Below are 18,626 nucleotides of genomic sequence, written 5' to 3'. Positions count from 1 at the left end.
ATCCTTGATGAGTTCTGAATGGTCCATCACAGTGTGGCATGAAGGGTTCATGGCTATGTGTGCTATCCCTCCCTCTCCTTTGCACAATGCAGCAAGCACATTACCTGATTGGTACACAGACACCACTCTGATATTTAATAAGAGAAGGAAGTCTTTACCTGTCCTTCCATGCCATACATATTTGTAACTCCTTTCGTGATACAAGGTTTTAAGAGGAGTACTAGAAACATTTATAACCCCATTAAATGAGTGAATGTGTAATTGCTTGCACTTTAAAGAAATGTACCATTTTATTCCTTAATAATGCTTTTTGTATGTTAATACAGTTTCAAATAAGAGTGTTTTGTCTGGACATGAATAGATATAGGAAATGGAATTGAAAATTAATAGAGTGGTTTCATGCTGTAGTTTACATTTCCTCTCTCCCATTGTGAAATTTCTCCAAAGTTTTAAGTTCTTTGTTTATTTTCAGTGATGCATATTATTGCCTGAATGAATTTATCATGTGCAATTCTCTTTCTGAACCAATGATTGATTTTGATAATATTGTCAAAGAATTTAGGACCTATTTCATCTCTTTAATTGTGATTTAAATTATGATTGGTGTTGAGAATTCCACAATATCTAATTCTCAAAAGTGAAGTCCTCTTTTCATTCACTTCTAATACTCTGTTAAACTTAATGATGTCTGCTATTCTCAAAGCACATAAATAATTAATGTGATATAATTAAGCCATGAAACTCATTAATAATTAATATAGCACCATTGATGCCAAATTCTGAAACACATTCCTCTCCCTTTCTGGTTGTTTTAATGAGGTCAAAGCCTACAATTCAGCTATTGTTTCACCTGTAAAAGCATATTTGTCTCAAGTATAGCAAACACATCTAGACAAAATACTTTGCCTACAGGTATTTAGGGTAAGGTTCACATAATAGTTTTCACCAGTCATCTGGATCCTTACTTTAAAAACAAAAAAGTAGTTTTGAGCAATTTGCTGTCCTAGGAGATTTTAGATTTGATTGGTTGGTTAGTTGGTCTATGGGAGATAGAGGAAGTCCCTAATTGTCAGTCAGTAGTTGTGATTTTCCTGTAGTTTCTTTGTGTTAAAGCAGGAAAAGTCCAGAGAGTACATTTATACCCGCCTCTACTTTGTCCCATGCTTCAGCTCCCTACCTCTTAATCATTTTCAGCCCTAACTTTTCTTTCCTTGGATTATAGACATACTAATGCCTCCCTCAAGAAAACTTACCTCCAACTATTGTTTCTGCACACTCGTAGATCGTGGCTACTTTTCTTGCACACCAGTATTTATGTCTGTCCCTCAGTGCCATGGCTATGTAAAAAGCATGAAATTACCCATCAGGGTAGACTTAGTAAACAAAGCTACTGTGCAGGCCAAGGCTGTGGGCCCTGTTTAAAAGTAATTTTGCTGAATTCCTAGATGTCATTCCATGATCCACCCCTCAGTCTCCACGTAATTACAACTTTCTAGGTAGATGGAAAGAATCTAGCCTATAAAGGAGAAAAGGAGAAAATTTACTCCTATTAAAGAAGTGACTAAAGGTTAGAGTAGAGGCAAAGCTGAAGTAGTAGAGCTCTTTCCTAGCATGAGAAAATCCCTGGATTCAGTGCCTAGTACCACAAGAAAAGCAATAGGACTCAACTTCGCTAGGAAAACTCATGGTCAGTTCTCAGTTAACTACACAAGTGATCAGGAGAGTGACATGAAGAGGGTGTGAGAGAGTTTAGCATGCACCTCACAGACCAGGCCATGTCCAGTGGTCAGGATCCTCAATCCTGGCCTTTAGGATGTGGTCAGGATGTAGTTTTAAACACAGAACTTAAATGACATGTAGAACAACACCAAGTTGTACTGACTTAACAGTTTTTCCCTCAGCTGATGTTAACATTAGTTTGCATCACTGAGGATACAATTTGCTCCAATAGGAGGCCATTTTGGTCTTAAAGTTCTGCTGTACACAGCAATCAGTAAGTAATACAGGTAATTTAGCCTCTTCCCTCAGTACCCTCATGTTTCAAGTGTTCCTTATGATATAAATGAATATATTTACTAGCTTCTCTTCAGTTGGATAAGCAAAACAAAGCAACAGGATACCTACAATTTAATAAATTTTTCCAGTTACTTCTTGTTGAGTTTCTCTACTTTCCTGGTAAACACAGCCATCTTATCTTGATAAAATGTGTACCTCATTTGATTCCTTTCAGCTCAGTTTCTTTTCTTTCTCAGTATAACCTGACACAAACCCCAATAGGCATAAAAATACCTATTCTTTCATCACCCAAAGATTATCATGATTCTGATGGTATTTTATGATGTATTTTATGGTATATCTTTGTAACAATGTTTGCTGTGCACATTATATAAGTGCTTAGATTACGGTGATAAAGTTTTCAGTAAAATTAACTTTTCAAATGTTCTGCCTTTTTTCTCTGTTGCTTTTGCCCTTCCTGATCGAAGTCTAGGAGAGTAAGTTAATGCTTTTTGTGAAAACGCATTGTCCGACCTCTGTGTCAAGAGACTCATGTTCCCTCACTGCAACCTCAACCCCTGTTCATTTGTAGTGTACTTTCGTATAATGTAATGGTTGTTCCCAGTCGTGCAAGAAACTAGTAAGCACCAAAGGAGTCCTGATGTAAAATGAAGCTTATTTGCATCTATGTTGATCCTGTCACTACCTCACATTCTTCTCATGCCATAATGTCACCACATTAAACTATAACTTGTGTTAAGTGCATTTCATAGACTTCTGTAGGCTGATTGGGCCTTACCTGAATGCTTGGAAACAAAAGGTTTTTGATTCAAGAGTTTTTATTGGGCTGGGAGTGTTGCCTGGTGGTACAGTGCTTGCTTAGCATGCACGAAGCTCTGAGTTCAGTTCCTCAGTACCACATACACAGAAAAGGCCAGAAGTGGCACTGTGGCTTAAGTGGTAGAGAGCTGGCCTTGAGCAAAAAAAGCTCAAGGACAATGCCCAGGCCCTGAGTTCCAGCCCCAAGACTGGGCTCCCTCCACCTCCACCACCATCACCACCAGCCCTCTGAAAGAAGATTTTCTTACAGATTTGGGGTATTTGCATAGGCTTTACAAATTGAGCAATCCTGTTTTTTTAAGAATATCAGAAATTTGAAATGCTTCAAAAAGCTTTTGGTTATTATATGAGCATTCAAAAAATTTCAGATTTTGGTTTAGAAATACTCAGTGTAGATGATTGCATAACAAGAATTTTATACCAGTTGTTGATAAAGGAGGTTCTCATTTATTTAGTCCATTAGCAGAATACAAAAGATTGAAGGGTGTGCCTAAAGGAAAGAGCACGCCGTATCCCATGTAACCAGGGACCTGATCCACTTCACTTTTCCCTTTGCTTCCTCTTTGCCTCTACTGCTAGTGTGAGCTAGTTTGACTCAGAATTCCCCCAATGCCTTACGTTTGCTTGAGCTCAGTTCAAAGATGAGTTGGGTTCTGAACTAAAATGAGGAGACCTGGACCCCAGGCCCCAGCTCTGCTTTGGACTTAAAGATCCATAAGGCTCAAAGGCATTATAGAGCTGAGGATTCAAGAATTGTCCCCAGCATTTTTGTAATCATGGTTTCTGTTTTCTAGGACTCCCAGAGCCGACAAGGAGGATACAGCATGCATCAGCTACAGGGCAATAAGGAATATGGCAGTGAAAAGAAGGGGTACCTGTTAAAGAAAAGTGATGGGTATGTATAGCCCAGCCCCACACCCCTGTGCATGCCTACTAGGTGCTCTCCACTAGGAGCGTCTTCCAGGCTCTCAATTAGAAAATATTTTCTCATATGCTGGTTTTCTTCTGCTGAGTCTGAGATTTTAACAATTGTCTTTAAAAACAAAAGCAGTCATTGTTCTGTAGCCCCCACATGGCACCTCTGACATAGAGCCTGCTCATTTTTTAAAGCAGTTAAGTGTTGAGCCGGGCATGGTGGCTCACACTTGTAATCCTAGCTATTCAGGAGGCTGAGATCTGAGGATCTCAGTTCAAAGTCAGCCCGGCACTAAAGTCCGTGAGACTCTTATCTCCAATTTACCACTAGAAAACCAGAAGTGGGGTATACTCTCAAGGGGTAGGGCAGGAGCCTTGAGCTGAAGAACTCAGGTAGAGTACCCAGGCCCAGAGTTCAAGCCCCACAACCGACAAAAAAAGAAAAAAAGAAAAAGAAAGCAATAAGTAGGAAACCCACCTCTGCGTTTATTCACTGCAGCATTTTCTATCTGGGATACCCTTCTAGACACCCAAACCCCTTGACCTTTTCTTTACATTACACATAATCTGACAAGGGCCCTTTTTCTAATTCTTTTTTTTTAACAGCCCTTGGCCTTGAACTCAGAGCATAGGCACTGTCCTTGGGCTTTCTCAAGGCTAGAGCTCTACCACTTGAGCCATAGCACCACTTCTAGCTTTTTTCTATGTATATGTTACCGAGGAATAGAACCCAGATCTTCGTGCATGCTAAGCAAGCACTCTACCACTAGGCCAAATTTATGGCCCTTCTTTTTCTAAATCTAAAAATAACACTGTTCTTACTGTCTCTGCTACCCTGGCTCCAGGAATGCTCCACTATCATCTCTCCAGATCCATCTTTAACTGGTCTATCAGTCACTCTTCTTTGCAAGTATTAATCTTATAAATGTCCCACACCATCATTCTATATATACATTCAGCAAATATTTGGAAATCCTCCTATGACTAAAACTTACTCTTCAAGGCACTGGGAATGTAGTGTGAGCAAAAGAAAGGCCTCATTCTTATGGCACTTGCATTCTGAGGGAAGAAGGGAAAAAATTGGTCATTGGTAAGAATGAAGGTCATGGAATGAGTGCTGTAGGACATGGACAGAAGGAGGAAGAGAATATTGAAAGTCAATATTGGGGCTGGAAATGTTTTATTTGTTTATTTATTTGCTTGTTTGTTTGCCAGTCCTGGGCCTGAGCTCAGGGCCTGAGCACTGTCCTTGGGTTTTCTCAAGGCTAGAGCTCTACCACTTGAGCCTCAGCATCACTTTGAGCTTTTTTTCTATGTGTGTGGTACCGAGGAATCGAACTCAGGTCTTTGTGCATGCTATGTAAGCACTCTACCACTAGGCCAAACTCCTGGTCCCTGAAAATGGTTCTTGATCTGACTTGAGCAGTCACAGAAGACTCCTGAGGTGACATGAAGTCAGGAAGTGTCCTGTACAGACATGACAAGGGAGGAGTGGCCAGGAACATGCATTCCATTATTCCATTTTGATAGTCGCCTGGAAAGTTGAGCATCTCTTCAGTAGAGTGAGCAGGGCAGTGGGGTAGGGGGAAAGAGAGGAAGGAGTGGGTTCCAAGACATGAGGTTTGGGAGGACAGGGAGAGAAACCATGGTCTTTGGATGCTCCTAAATGAGTTGTTACCGAAGACTTGGAATATTGATATCATCAGATGTCTTTTGTAAGGTTGTCTCTGTCCTTGTCTAAAAGCAAAAGCAGGGAGACCAGTCAGGAAGCTGCTGCATATCCGCAGTGGGAGCTGCTAGTAAGGCTGGGGGAACCAGGGCACAGATGGAAAGAATAGACAGATTCTGAATAATGAAGATTAGGTCAACAGAACGCTCAGATACCGGGTACAAAGAAAGAAAGCTCATCCTTAATACATGATAAAATGCCTGGCTTCATCAAGATACATAGACAAAAGTATGAAATCCCCAATTTGTGTCTGGGTCTCCTGATCAAATACCAAATGTGTCATCCCTCAATATTTCCAAGGGACTGCTGTTGATCACTCTTGGCATATGCTAGGGAAAAGTTAACAGAAACTCACCCCTCGACTCATTGCCCCTCCATGCTCTCCATGCATATACACTCCAGTGTCTCAGGCATCTGGTAGATGTTAAAAGGTAAAAAGTACATAGGATGTGGCCTTAACTCTGCCCTAGTCTGTTGGCAAGAGGTGAAGGGAGGAAGAGAGAGCAACAGAGAGAGAAGCGTAAGGGGTGTTGTGTCTTGGAAAGGATACTCGATATCAGCAGTTCCGTAGTGATAGGCCGGAGTTACTTGTGATGGCTTTTATGAAACAAGAAGGTTGAAATGACAACAGATTCATTGTTGCTAACTATAACTACTGTGTGAGTCTCTCCTCATCAGTAATTTCAGACCCATATTGTTATTTTATTTCTTTTTCTTTTTACAAGGGACTATTTCTTTTAAGAACTGACTATTCATTTTTAAACTTCTTTCATTGTTGTTGGTCATGGGGCTTGAACTCTGGGCCTGAACAGTAGTTTCTAAGCTCTTCAACTCAAGGCTAGCACTTAGAGCCACAGCGCTGCTTCTGGTTTCCAGTGGTTAATTCAAGATAAGAGTCTCATGGTTTTTTGTACCCAGGCTAGCTTTTGAACCATGATCCTCAGATCTCAACCTCCTGAGTAGCTAGGATTAGAGACGTGAGCCACTGGTACCCCATCAGTTCTTAAACTTTTTAATGACTACTTTATGGCTCAAAGGCATTTATTAAGAGGCCAGAAAGACTCGATTGCTTTACATATATTTTTTCAAAATAACCTCAGAAAATGAATTTTACATCTTCCTGGTACGGATAAAAAATGAGTCCTAAAATTATGTGGCTTTGTTGGGACTACAGCAGAGTGACAAGAGACAAAAGATGAGTGATCTAGTATCAAGGTTGATACTCAGGAATACAGCCATTTTTTGTTAGTGGTCTTTGGGGGGCTTGCTGTTTGTTTTACTGGGGTTTGAACTCAGTTCTTACGCTTACTGTACAACTGCTCTACCACTTGAACCATGTTTGAACTTTTGGTTTTTTGTTTTTTTGTTTTTTTTTCCTATGGGTCATGGGACTTGAACTGGCCTGGGCGATGTCCCTGGGCTCTTCAGCCCAAGGCTACCGCCCTACCCTTGAGCCAAGCCCCATTTCCTGTTTTCTAGAGGTTAATTGAAGATAAGAGTCTCAGGTCTTTTTGTGCCCAGGCTGGCTTTGAACCTTGATCCTCAGATCTCAGCCACCTGAGTAGCTAGAATTACAGGTGTGAGCCACCACACCCAGCCTGTACGACCTTTTGTGCTTTTTAAATTACTGTTCATGAAGACTCTCATACCTTTGCCTAAACTAAGCTGAGACTACAGTCCTCTTACCTCCATCTCCCTTAAATTGGGATTATAGGTGTGATACCATTCCTGACTTTATACAAGTCCACTTTTTAATAATAACAACCCCCTACAGTGTTTACAGAGATAAGATGCTTCTGCTATTGCCTGTGCAGGGGAGGTTGTTTACTGCCTTCCTCTGGGAGCTTAAAAGCACCTTGTTAGTGAGCTCTTAGCAGGAAGATTTGTGCTTTTGTGTTACTCTCTCTCAACTGCATAAGCTTGAAAACACTGATGGATATTTTGTTTTCTTAACACATGAGTAAGAAAAACTAACAAATGAAGTTTAAGTAAAATAAGCTAAATTAGGCTAGTTGTTGGATATACTGTAAGATATATCATTAGAGGAGAACTGTGGTTTTGACTTAGTGTATACAGAGAATAAATACCTGATCCATATGAACGGGCTTTTGACAGGACAAAATGAGATGCAGACCACTTGCACAGAGCTGATTACTTTAACCATGTATAGGTATGGGTATGATTGTTTGGCAGCTATTACCTCTAATCAAACTTGTCCCTAATCGGTACTTGCCGAAGAAAAGTGATTTAGCTGTAATTTGAGGACATATTCTCAATTAATGGTTGCAAATTGCCTCTTGAGGAAACTGGCATTTTGAACAGTGTGGAGTTTACATCTGGTCAGGCAGTGTCAAATTCTCTCTCTGTGAAGTGTGCTTTGGAACAAACTATGCTTCTGGTAGTTGCATACACAGGAAGACTTGTTCAATGCTGGTTTTAAATTTGGGTTGTGACAGTTTTCTCACAGGATGAATTTAAGAAGAAAAAGAAACACAAGATACTGTTTTAAGGGTCTGGGAAAACTACAGTGATCTCCTTTGATGTTGTTTGTTTACATGACAACAGAAAAGTCTGCTGTCTTCTCTCACCCAGGAAATCTCTGTTTCCTATTACTTTATACCTGCATGATGGCAGTAGTCCCAAATGGTACAGCAGATATGCCCTGCATATAGGATAGACATAATCTCTTGCCCGTACCTGGGGCTTCTCAAAAAAAAAAAAATTCTGGTGCCAGGAGCATGGCCTACTGGTAGAGTGTTCACCTGGCATGCACAAAGCCCTGGATTCAGTTCCTTGGTACCACATACACAGAAAAAGCGGGAAGTGTTGCTGTGACTCAAATAACAGAGCTTTAGCCTTGAGCAAAAAGTGTCTAAGGACAGTGCTCAGGCCGAACTCATTCTCCTATTAGAGTCACGTTGTTTCTATTTCATATTTTCACTGTCCAAAACAGTATTGACCAACTTTTTGCATGCCTACTGTCTGGTTCACCTTTCATCTGGAATAATAAGAGCAAATGGGAATTTTCTGTGTACTTGGTTTATTGAAGAGGGCTGGGTTTTTTTTGTTGTTGTTGTTTTCCAGGGTCATCCTTTTTTGTGTGATTAGTTTCTTGGATCATACTATAAGATTGCATGTCCCAGAGTGAATCAGACACAGCATTTAGTTCTGTTTGGCTTGCTCCCTAGGATTCGAAAGGTGTGGCAAAGGAGGAAGTGTGCCGTGAAGAATGGGATTCTGACCATCTCACACGCCACCGTAAGTGTCTGATTTCCCTGCATGTAAATCAGTGATGTTGCCAGCACCGAATTTTGACCCAAATTTCCTTATTATGTGGATTTGGATTCAAGTTGGTTGTTATAAGGTATTTTATGAAGCATTAGCTTTACCTCTTCTGATGGTGGACTACGATTGCCTGCATTGTTCTACAGTCCCACCAAAAATATTTGGGTTTTGATGCCTTGAAGTAAATTAGGTATTTTCTGATTCTATAATCTTCTAGGAAATGTTTTTAGTGATTGTTCGGGGCAGGGGGGAATAATTTTCTGAATTACAAGGATGGTTCTTTTCATGACAAATTAATGTAGGAAACAAAATAGTCTTAAAGAACATTCTGGTGGGCCAGGAGTTTGGCCTAGTGGTAGAGTGCTTGCCTAACATGTACAAAGACTCGGGTTTGATTCCTTGGTACCACATACATAGTAAAAGCTGGAAGTGGTGTTGGGGCTTAAGTGGTAGAGCTCTAACCTTGAGAAAGCCCAAGAACAATGCTCAGTCCCTGAGTTCAAGCCCCAAGCCTGGCAAAAAAAAAAAATTAGTTATGCTGTTAATATCACAGTTAAACAAAACTTCTATCTTGTAGTTTGGGGTTTTGGGGGGAATTTTTTGTCGGTCAAAGTGTTGCCCCTGAGTTCTTTTGCTGAAGGCCAGCCCTGTACCATGCCAACTACCACTCTAGTTTTTAAGTGGTCAGTTGGAGATGAGAGTCTCACAAGGAATTTTCTGCCTGAGCTGACTTTGAACTACAGTCCTCAGATCTCAGCCTCCTGAGTAGCTAGAATTGCAGGTGTCAGCCACTAGCTTAAATTCTAGGCCTGGGCACTGTCCCTGAGCTCTTCAGCTCAAGACTACTGCCCTACCCCTTGAGCCATAGTGCCACTTCCAGTTTTCTAGTGGTTAATTGGAGATTAAGAGTTTCTTGCTCTTTAGTGCCCTGGGCTTGCTTTGAATGGTGATCCTCAGATCTCAGCCTCCTGAGTAGCTAGGATTACAGATATGAGCCAACGCACCAGGCTTTATTTTGTACTTTTTAAACTAGCAAAAATTCTTCTGGTTTTCAGAGTTACAAAAGTCATAAGGGAGCGATTCATATCTCTAACTGCTCAGAAAAAGCTGGAAGTGATTCAGTTACAGAGTGCTAGCCTTGAGGAAAAGTAACTCGGGGCAGTACCCAGATCCTGAATTCAAGCCCAAGGACTGGCCAAAAGAAGTCATAAGGGAATAGAGATGACTTTTTTTTTTAAAACCTTCTAATAGAGAACTCTTCATGTGGATTTGTCTGGCTATGGTCATTTCAGAAAGCAGTTTGATAGGCTGTATATGTCCTTATCATGTTCTTCTCAATGGGATATCACACAGATGAAGGTACCTCAACAAGCTACTTCCCTACATGACCTTGAGCAATGTTCTAAAAATAAAAAGCAAGTTCTCTTCCCCATCCCTCTTTTTCTTTCCTGCCAAAAGACATTCTGGTTAAGCCAACTGTTTATATATGTTCTCTCTAATTAACAACAAATAGCACATTGGCCACACTGTTTGATGGATAAGGAAACAGTGGCATCTGTCAGATTTGAATCTGAATACCAGCTTTAATGTTTACCACATGATCTTGAGAAAAGTGTTTAACTTGGAGATTCTTTGGGGATTAAGTGAGATAACATGTCATATTGTGGGCACAGTTAGGGGTTGGGGGCTCATTGATGTCACTGGCACTGCTAAAAATCTACTTCTTAGCAGTCCCTCCTGCTGCTAACAGTGTGGGAGAATGTGTTCCTCCCTCCCACTGAGGTATATTATTTTCCCTTCTTTTCACTGGCTTTAAGCCAGACTTTTTGCTGCCAGTTCTATCACTTATAATCACTTTACTGCTCCCACAGAAAGATCTCCATAGGCAGTGTTTAGTTGCTTTTCTTGACTTGCAAACACCACCATGATTGAAAATGAAGGTTGTTGGTTTTCTGGGAAAACATGAAGAGATTCCCTGATCTTTTAAACAGCAGGGAAAGACCCTTTGTTACCAGAAAATTTGGGGCCGTTCTTTAGGATTCCTTAACATGCACACATTCCTCTGACTTAGACACCATCAGTATCATCTTTGCTGTTCTTATGGAAGTAGTTCAGAATGGGATTAGGGCTGCATTCCTTCAAGGGTAGGAATGCCTGGCACACAAAATCATTTGGTACGTGCCAAGGCAGACATGTATGCAACTCCTTGGCTCTGCTTGGCTTGTCTGCTTCCACTGATGATTTGATATGTCCCTGGAATGATGTTATAATACCCAAGGGTCCCTTGGCCAAAAAGGTTCCTCATCCCTGATCAATGAAAGATTCAGTGTCTTTTCCTTGACCACCTGGGTAGGATCTACTCCACCTTCCCAGCATAGTGCTTGTTCTAGAAATATTTTTTTTATCTTAATATTGAACAGTTTGAACTCACGGTCTCACATTTAACTAGGTAAGTTCTCAACCAATGAGCCATTGAACTACACCCCAGCTCCATCCAGTATAGTTATTAGGGTACAAGATCATTTTATTTTAGAATCCAAGTCTAACAAACCTATGGCACAATTTAAGTGTTTAAAAAAAGGTTTGTATCAAGTCACTTTAAGTAGATTTCTATGCCTGTGGGTTACACTCCGGTACAGGGCTTCCAGGACTAAGACCTGGACTTAATTCTAGGCAGAAGGCATATGCACATTGCTACTTGTAGTTGGAATAAGATGACTTGAGCATCCCTTCGTTTTTGCCTTGTTCAGTACATCTGTTGTACTTCAGTACTTTCTGTTGTATTAAAACCAGGCACTGTGGTCTCTCAGTTGGCTTCTTTGGCTCTTGTAAAAAACACAAATAGTTGTTCAAATTGGTGTCTTTCATGGGAGATATCTTACTCCGCTGCCATCTGGCTTTCAGTTTCTCTGCCTCTAGAGGTAGTTTTCTTCTCCTCTTTTTTTTTTTTTTTTAAAAAAAAAAAAAGGCATTCGAGTGTAAACTATTTCATTCTTAGTAATCCTAAAAGGTTAATTTCCAAAATATAAGCATCTGTACTCTTCAAAATCTTACTTCCTGTATTTAATCTCAGTGTCATATACTATTTGAATAGTATATGTGTTAAAACAAGAAATAGATCCAAGTGTGGTAGCCCATTTCTATAACCCCAGCCTTAGGGAGACCAGGGCAGCAAAACCAAGACTTTGAGAAAAGCCCAGGCTATATAGTAAAACTGTCTTAACAACCAAAGACGAAATGGAAATACCATTTAATTGACAGTTTGTGCCTTGCATTTAATCTGCAGAAATACAGTATAAATAACACTGTCTTCATTTCCCATTAGGTATCATTTCCATGTGAAGAAACCATTGTCAGTGATTGGAACAGGCTACAGTTGACTCTAGTGATCCTTTCCTCTGACAGAACATTAGAGAAGCCTGGAGATGAAGCCCAAAAACTTCCCAGATAATTCTGATGTTCATCCACAGTAGTGTCAGAGAGAGACAAGAAAGTTGCTCTGTAGCCTACTACAGTGCTACTGGTCATTGTGATCTGGTCAGAGCTTATCCAGTTTGAAGTCACCTCCTTTATTCTAGTTGCTTTTTTAACCAAGTAGAAATTAGCCCCATAGTTAAAATGGTAGAGAAGGTTAGGGCCCTATAGTCACCCACAGTCTAGAATGAAATACTTCAGTTAGCTAATAAAGTACTTCTGTTTAGCTGTTGGAAGGATGGCCAACAGTGGGGGAGTTGAGCTTGTAGTCACAAGAACAGTGGTTTCTGAACGTGGATAATTACACAAATTAGTGGAAGTCCTCATCAGATGTACTCAGTGATTCAGCAGGAAAATGAGGGAACTGGTCAGAAAGAGCTAGAAAAGGAGAAACTAGAAAAATAACCTTGCTTGCTTTCCTAGTTTTTCAAGTTTTGATTTTGACCAAGAGGCAACATCAAAACAGGGAAGAGATTTGTTTTGCTCACAATCTTGCCTAGTTTATATCATCTTCCTGATCCTCACTTTGCTCATCATGAAATAGGTTTAGTACTAGTTTCTGTAGTCAGTGCAAGAGTTAATAATACAATTTATACACATTTCCTATCAGTAGAGATGATCGTTGAGGGAGAAAATATTTTGTATTGCTCATAATATAGCAAAACACCTTCCCCAAACCAAAAGTGTTGTCATGCACTAAGGTTTTGGAGAGAATCTTTCTGCAGTGCTGGATCCTCGTCAGGCACTTTATTTCCTTGCCAGGACTTCATTGCTGTTGATGAACATGTGCCAGATTCATCACTCCTCTAGAGCAGAGTATGTGTCTGGGCACTTAGTGAATAAAAGTGTTGAAATGGCTGTACTGCAACTCTGTTTCCAAATACTAGTGGAGGAAGGAAAGAGAGCATGATCATGTTCTTTTCATCTCTTCTACATATCAGCCTCAGCATGGTGAGGTCAGGATTGTTCCAAACTTACTACCAGTGTTCACTTCTTATCTGTGAAGCAGAGCAATTGGGCAGGATAATGGGAGGGAATGATCCTGTTTCTGAATAGCAACTCCAGCAGCAGCTACTTTCTGTTCTCAGAGAAAGATGTCTGTTCCAACACGTCTACATTTCCAGCAGAAACAGCACCATGCTGCATGATAAGCTGTCTGAGGACAAACACAGGACTTGTTTCCTTTTGGTAGAAATAATTCATCCAAATTAATGCATACGATTTCTTCCTGCACCTCTCTCTACATTTCTAGCTAAATGGCCAGTTTGTGTTGAGCATGAGAGCATTATAGCAAAGGGTAATGTCTTCATCACCTCTGTTTCTTGGAATGTACCAGGGTTTCCTTAATTAAACTGTTTTCATTTTCACAAATTAGTAATTCAGATATGTTTGCCATTAGTCCTTGAGTAAAATAAACACATCTGTGAATGTTGTCAATTGACAGAGCAGTTTTAAAATTATATGTATGACTTTAAACAGTGCATGTTTTTTTGTTTTGGGGTTTTTTTTTTTTGGCCAGTCCTAGGTTTGAGCTCAGGGTCTGAGCACTGTCCTTGGACTTTCTCAAGGCTAGAGCTCTACCACTTGAGCCTCAGCACCACTTCTGGCTGTTTTTCTATATGTATGGTACCTAGGAATTGAACCCGGGTCTTCGTGCATGCTAGGCAAGCACTCAACCACTACGCCAAACTCCAGGCCCCAAACAGTGCATGTTTTAAAATTGGAAAAACAGGCACCACACAGAGCTTCTTCAGATTAAGATAGTATAGTACTAGGTATAGTGGCTCGAGCCTGACTTCCAGCTACTTGGGAGGCAGTGATCAGGAAGTATAGGCATGCTGTATGTGTGCATATGCATACATACACACTCACACTCCCCCACACACACTCCCTCATACTTCCTCATCTTGACTTGGACTGGCAATTGCCATACCTTAGAAAAGTTACTCTTGAGTAAGTCAGGTCCATCTTTAGTTGTGCCTTGAGTCTCCAGTTTATGCTATAGCTTTAATTCAGGTAGTCATCGGTGGTCTTCTATCCTATCTGTCCCATCTCCCCTTCTCCACCAGCCACTCCCTGAAATGCATGTCACTGCCCTCATGAGCAAGGACTTCAGGACTTGAGTCAACAAAATTTCCGAAGTGTGATCTCCTTAACACCACATGCTGTGCCCTTCCTACTCCTCTGCCATCCGTACCTGCTGCTAATAGACCCTCCTCCCACTTAGGACTCCACGCTTGCTCCTTTGCACTCACCCAGACTGTTCCTAATTACTTGCTTACCCTGGTCCTCACTGGAAGGGCAAGGGTGCCTGGAGCCTTGTCAGAGTCAGAGTCCTTGGTACATGTAAGAGCTCAAATCTGTACTCTGTGGGCATTAGGCCTATTCTTCTTATGTAGGTCCATTTTCCAGAGCTGTTGATGGTAGTGACCACATACTTTTACAGGTACTTAGGGTGTGAAAGAGGGTTAAGAACCATCTGCCAAATGTATAATTAAGCATGGAAGTACATGAAAGAATTTCTTTCCCCATCAGTTAGGGAAGTAAGCACTTAAATGTGAAACAAAGTTAATCTTTGGAACTTATGCTTGGGAAGAAAGATGTATGGGGACCATCGCTGTTCTTGGAGGTGTTATGGTCACCCCACCGTCTTCCAAGCTGTACCACACAGTGGAAGCAGAAGAGAAAGAGTAGACTTGCTACTGAGAGATCTTAGAAACCTTACCTAACCTCCCTGTACCTTTATCTCTTTATCTAGTGAAATAAACTAAACTAAATCTCCACTTCAGAGCGTCCATGAAGTAATCATAGTAAGGCACCTGGAGAGAGAAATCATTTCATTAGATATTTGCTTGTCCACTGTGTGTGCCTGGCACACTTTCATGGAGAAAAAAAAGTAACTAGAGTGTTAAGAAGGAATATAGTAAGAGTGCAAGGGGATGGACCAGCATACCAGAGAGTCAGGAGTAAGGGCAGCGGAAGGGTCCCCCTCCCCCCTCATCAGCAGAGGGTGAGGTGACACAGTGGCAGGACCCAGCATCAGAAGACATGAGATCCATGGGTAGTACCTATGAACTCCAGGTATGGATGGGCTAAATCATGAACAACAAGCTCAGTGCATTCATACTTCTTTGGGCCTGGACATTTATTTTTTCTCTTCTCCTGTACTTAAACAATAATGAAAGCATTTCCTTAACTGACCCACCATGCTGTAGCCCAGGGCAAGTCATTTACTTTTTCTTTGATTCTAGTCAATTGAAACCCTAGGGAAGATTATGTCTTCTTTAATCAATACACCTATAATTTTGGTCTAAATGTCAAAGCGCTTTGAAATCTTGGAAAGCTGTATAAACATCTGGAATTGCTGTTTTTGCTTGGTGATTTCCGTGCTTCTGGCCCTTGAACTTCCGTTGAATTTTGTTGATCGTTCTCTCCCCTTTCTGGTGTTTTGTGCTCAGTATTTGGTACATTGGCTGCTTCAAATTGTGCTGTGTACTCCTGACAAACCATGTTTGGAGTGTTAAGTCAGACACCTCACAGAAGCTCAGCTTCAGAAAGAGGACTGTGTGTACACAAAATGTGACTGTGGCACATGAGGTTGGTGTTAAAGTGGCAAATGCCAGTGCAAGCAACCGGACAAGCTTCTGAGGAGTAAATCCCACATGTCAGTGAGTCAATCATGGACTGACTTAAACTGTACAAACTCCATCAAAATACTTTGTTTCCATGAAGGCTTAGAAATGAGATGTTTTCCTTCACTTCAAGCTTTTCTAGCTGTTGTTTGCTGTGTCCACTAGGAAGAAATTTAAGAAATACTAGATGTGTGAAATAAAATGATTGCACTAGCCCTCTGTGACATCAAGATGTACATAAGGTCTAAGACACTAAGTTGTTCACAGAAATTTTCCTATTTAAGGGAATCATGAAACTTATTATGCATAATCAGCTTAAACTTGGGAAGTTCTTCCTTGTGTCTGACCCAGATCTTCTACAGTTTGAATGCATTTCTTTTCATCTCTGCAAATGGAAAACAGCTGCCAGTCTTTCTGATAACAACCTTTGTGTACCCAAAGACGGTCATTAAGTTACCCACAGCCTTCTTCCTCTGGACTAAGTAATGCCTTCAACCCATCTTCAGAGTTTCCATATCCTGCCCCCTAAATCATCTCCTGATCTCCTTAGGCTATTCTAAATTCTTCTTTAACTGTAGATTCCAAACATTCTAGGAATCCTTTGATGATCCTGTCATTGCCATTCATATGGGAAGTGAAGAATTCTTTCAGCATCCAGGGACAAGCTGTAGGGCTCCCGTTCTCCCTGGCCTAGGTTTGTGGCTGCAGATGTGAATTTGGGCCTTTTGAGGTCAGTCCCAAGCTCAACTCTGAAACATGTGTTGGTCCACACCCCTCTGCCTCCTCCTCTGGAGTCAGCAGCCAGAAAGCCACTCCCAGTGGTTTCCTTTTATGTTTCCCAGTGGTTTCCAGTGCTTTAGGTTTCCTGTGTTTTGCTTTCTCTCTGTCTAAATGTAGGCCTGTACAATAATTATGAGATCCCTTCGAGTCTCTCTTCCTGCTCATAGATAGTGTGCTCTCTCAAAAGGAGAGCACAGAACGTTAAGCAAATTAATTGTATAGTACCTGATACTTACGAGAGGTGCACTGTGTTATTGAAGCCATCGTAATCGTCTGCCATCTTCATTGCTCAAGACTTTGATTCACTGATACCACATCCACCCTCCTTCTCCTCCATTTCCCTTAAAAACCTTTTGTTCCCTGGAAACTGGGAGATGTTCAGTCACAGTTGTCAGTTGAGGCACAGGCAGGTCTGGCCAGAGAGTCCATTGCTCACTTCCAGAGGCTTCTCCAGATGAAGCAAAACCTAGCTCATTCTCCTGTCAGCCTTGCAGAACCCAGGGAGCATGGCATTAGCAAAACCATCACGTGACCTGGGATAAATGCAGGCAGGAGTGCCACATCCTTAGGTGGCATGACTAGCTATGTGGGCTTAGCTTTGAATGTGTGATCAGAAGTGTGCTGATAAGTAATCTGAAATCCTTATTAAATTCCCCTCTCTAAATTGTGAAATGCAGATCGCAGGTAGTAATTACCATGGTACTTTTTTCTATTGTTATTAGTGCAGTGTTGTACAAGTGGGTTACCGTAAGTCAGGTAATGAGTCCATTTCTTTTTGGGACAGTGTCACCCATTCCTTTGCTTTTTCCCAGTTTTCCCTTTCTAGCCCTACCCATAAGTTACATAGTTTATTTTCCACATAGTGTACACGAAGTACCATGACTATGTTTGTTCACATTTCCTCCCTCCCTTTCTATGTCCCTTTGTCCCCCAAAAGAAAATAAAAAGCAAGAACAACATAAAACTACATATTTCCATTTCCCAGAATTCCCAGAATTCTTTTCTGGTAAATAGTATTTTAAAGGATCAGGAGATCCCTTTAGGGTTCTTCCCGAGAGAGTATCTTCCTTTAATCTGACTTTCTGTGTAAATGCCTAGAGTCCTATGTAAGTTATCATGTACTGTTACATTTTAGATCTAGCTTCCACAAGAGAGAAAATGTATGCCATTTGTCTCTCTGTGCTTGTTCTAGGTCCATGCATTTCCCTGTAATTGATATAACGTCCTTTCTAATAGATAAAATCCCATTGTGTGTATGTGCCACATTTTTTATCCTCTTGCCACTTTTAAGAGAAGTAATGTATATTGTAATTACCGCCAAATTTTGTGGATATTTGGAACTCCAAGTTTGAGATAACTATCAATGGAATCATTGTGAATTAAAATGAATTACAGCATGGCTACCTTTCACAATAAGGAGATAGGGTTTTATAAGTACCAATTGTGTGCTTGAATTGTGGAGCTTCCAGTAGTGCATTTCCAGAACTTTCCCAGTCTTCATTGCCAGGATTATTTTTTATTTCATTCTGATTAATCACCAGGATATTAGTTATAATTAAAAGACATTGTATAGGGCACTTAAAATTCTTTTCCTTCTTTACTGAGATTCCAAATCTAGCTTCAAGGTATTCTTTTGGCCTTGAGCAGTCCTTATGACACTGATATGGTGCTGTGGGTAGACAAAAGAGTTATGCCACATTAACTTCTTATCTCTTTCATCCAGTCTAACAGGCAACCAGCTAAGTTGAACCTTCTCACCTGCCAGGTGAAACCAAATGCCGAAGACAAGAAGTCTTTTGACCTGATATCACGTGAGTTCTGGGGGGGGTTCTCCCTCCCTCCCTCCTTTCCTTCCTTCCTTCTTTTCTCTTCCTCTCCTTCTCTCCCTCTCTCCCTCTTTCCCCCCTCCCTCTCTCCCCTCCTCTCTATCTATCTTCCATTCTTTTTCATGTATGTGGGGGTGCAGGGGGGGGTTC

At 41.0% G+C, this 18,626-nt stretch overlaps 1 protein-coding gene across 9 annotated transcripts in view; it reads left to right on the top strand.

Annotated features, from left to right (window-relative positions):
• The window catches only part of Asap1 (ArfGAP with SH3 domain, ankyrin repeat and PH domain 1), a 276,484-nt gene that overhangs the window by 207,023 nt on the left and 50,835 nt on the right, over positions 1-18,626 (top strand). For all 9 annotated transcript variants that reach the window (XM_090339394.1, XM_090339398.1, XM_090339399.1 and 6 more), the window contains 3 exons: positions 3,630-3,730; positions 8,668-8,737; positions 18,374-18,461. In XM_090339394.1, coding sequence (XP_090195520.1) covers positions 3,630-3,730; positions 8,668-8,737; positions 18,374-18,461 — 259 coding nt within the window. The remainder of the gene's footprint in view (positions 1-3,629; positions 3,731-8,667; positions 8,738-18,373; positions 18,462-18,626) is intronic.

The sequence above is a fragment of the Megascapheus bottae genome, chromosome 9 (assembly GCF_031878675.1).
Source record: "Megascapheus bottae isolate mThoBot1 chromosome 9, mThoBot2.hap1, whole genome shotgun sequence".
NCBI lineage: Eukaryota > Metazoa > Chordata > Mammalia > Rodentia > Geomyidae > Megascapheus > Megascapheus bottae.
The sequence above is the reverse complement of the archived record's forward strand: the minus strand, read 5'-3'. Positions and strand labels throughout refer to the sequence as shown.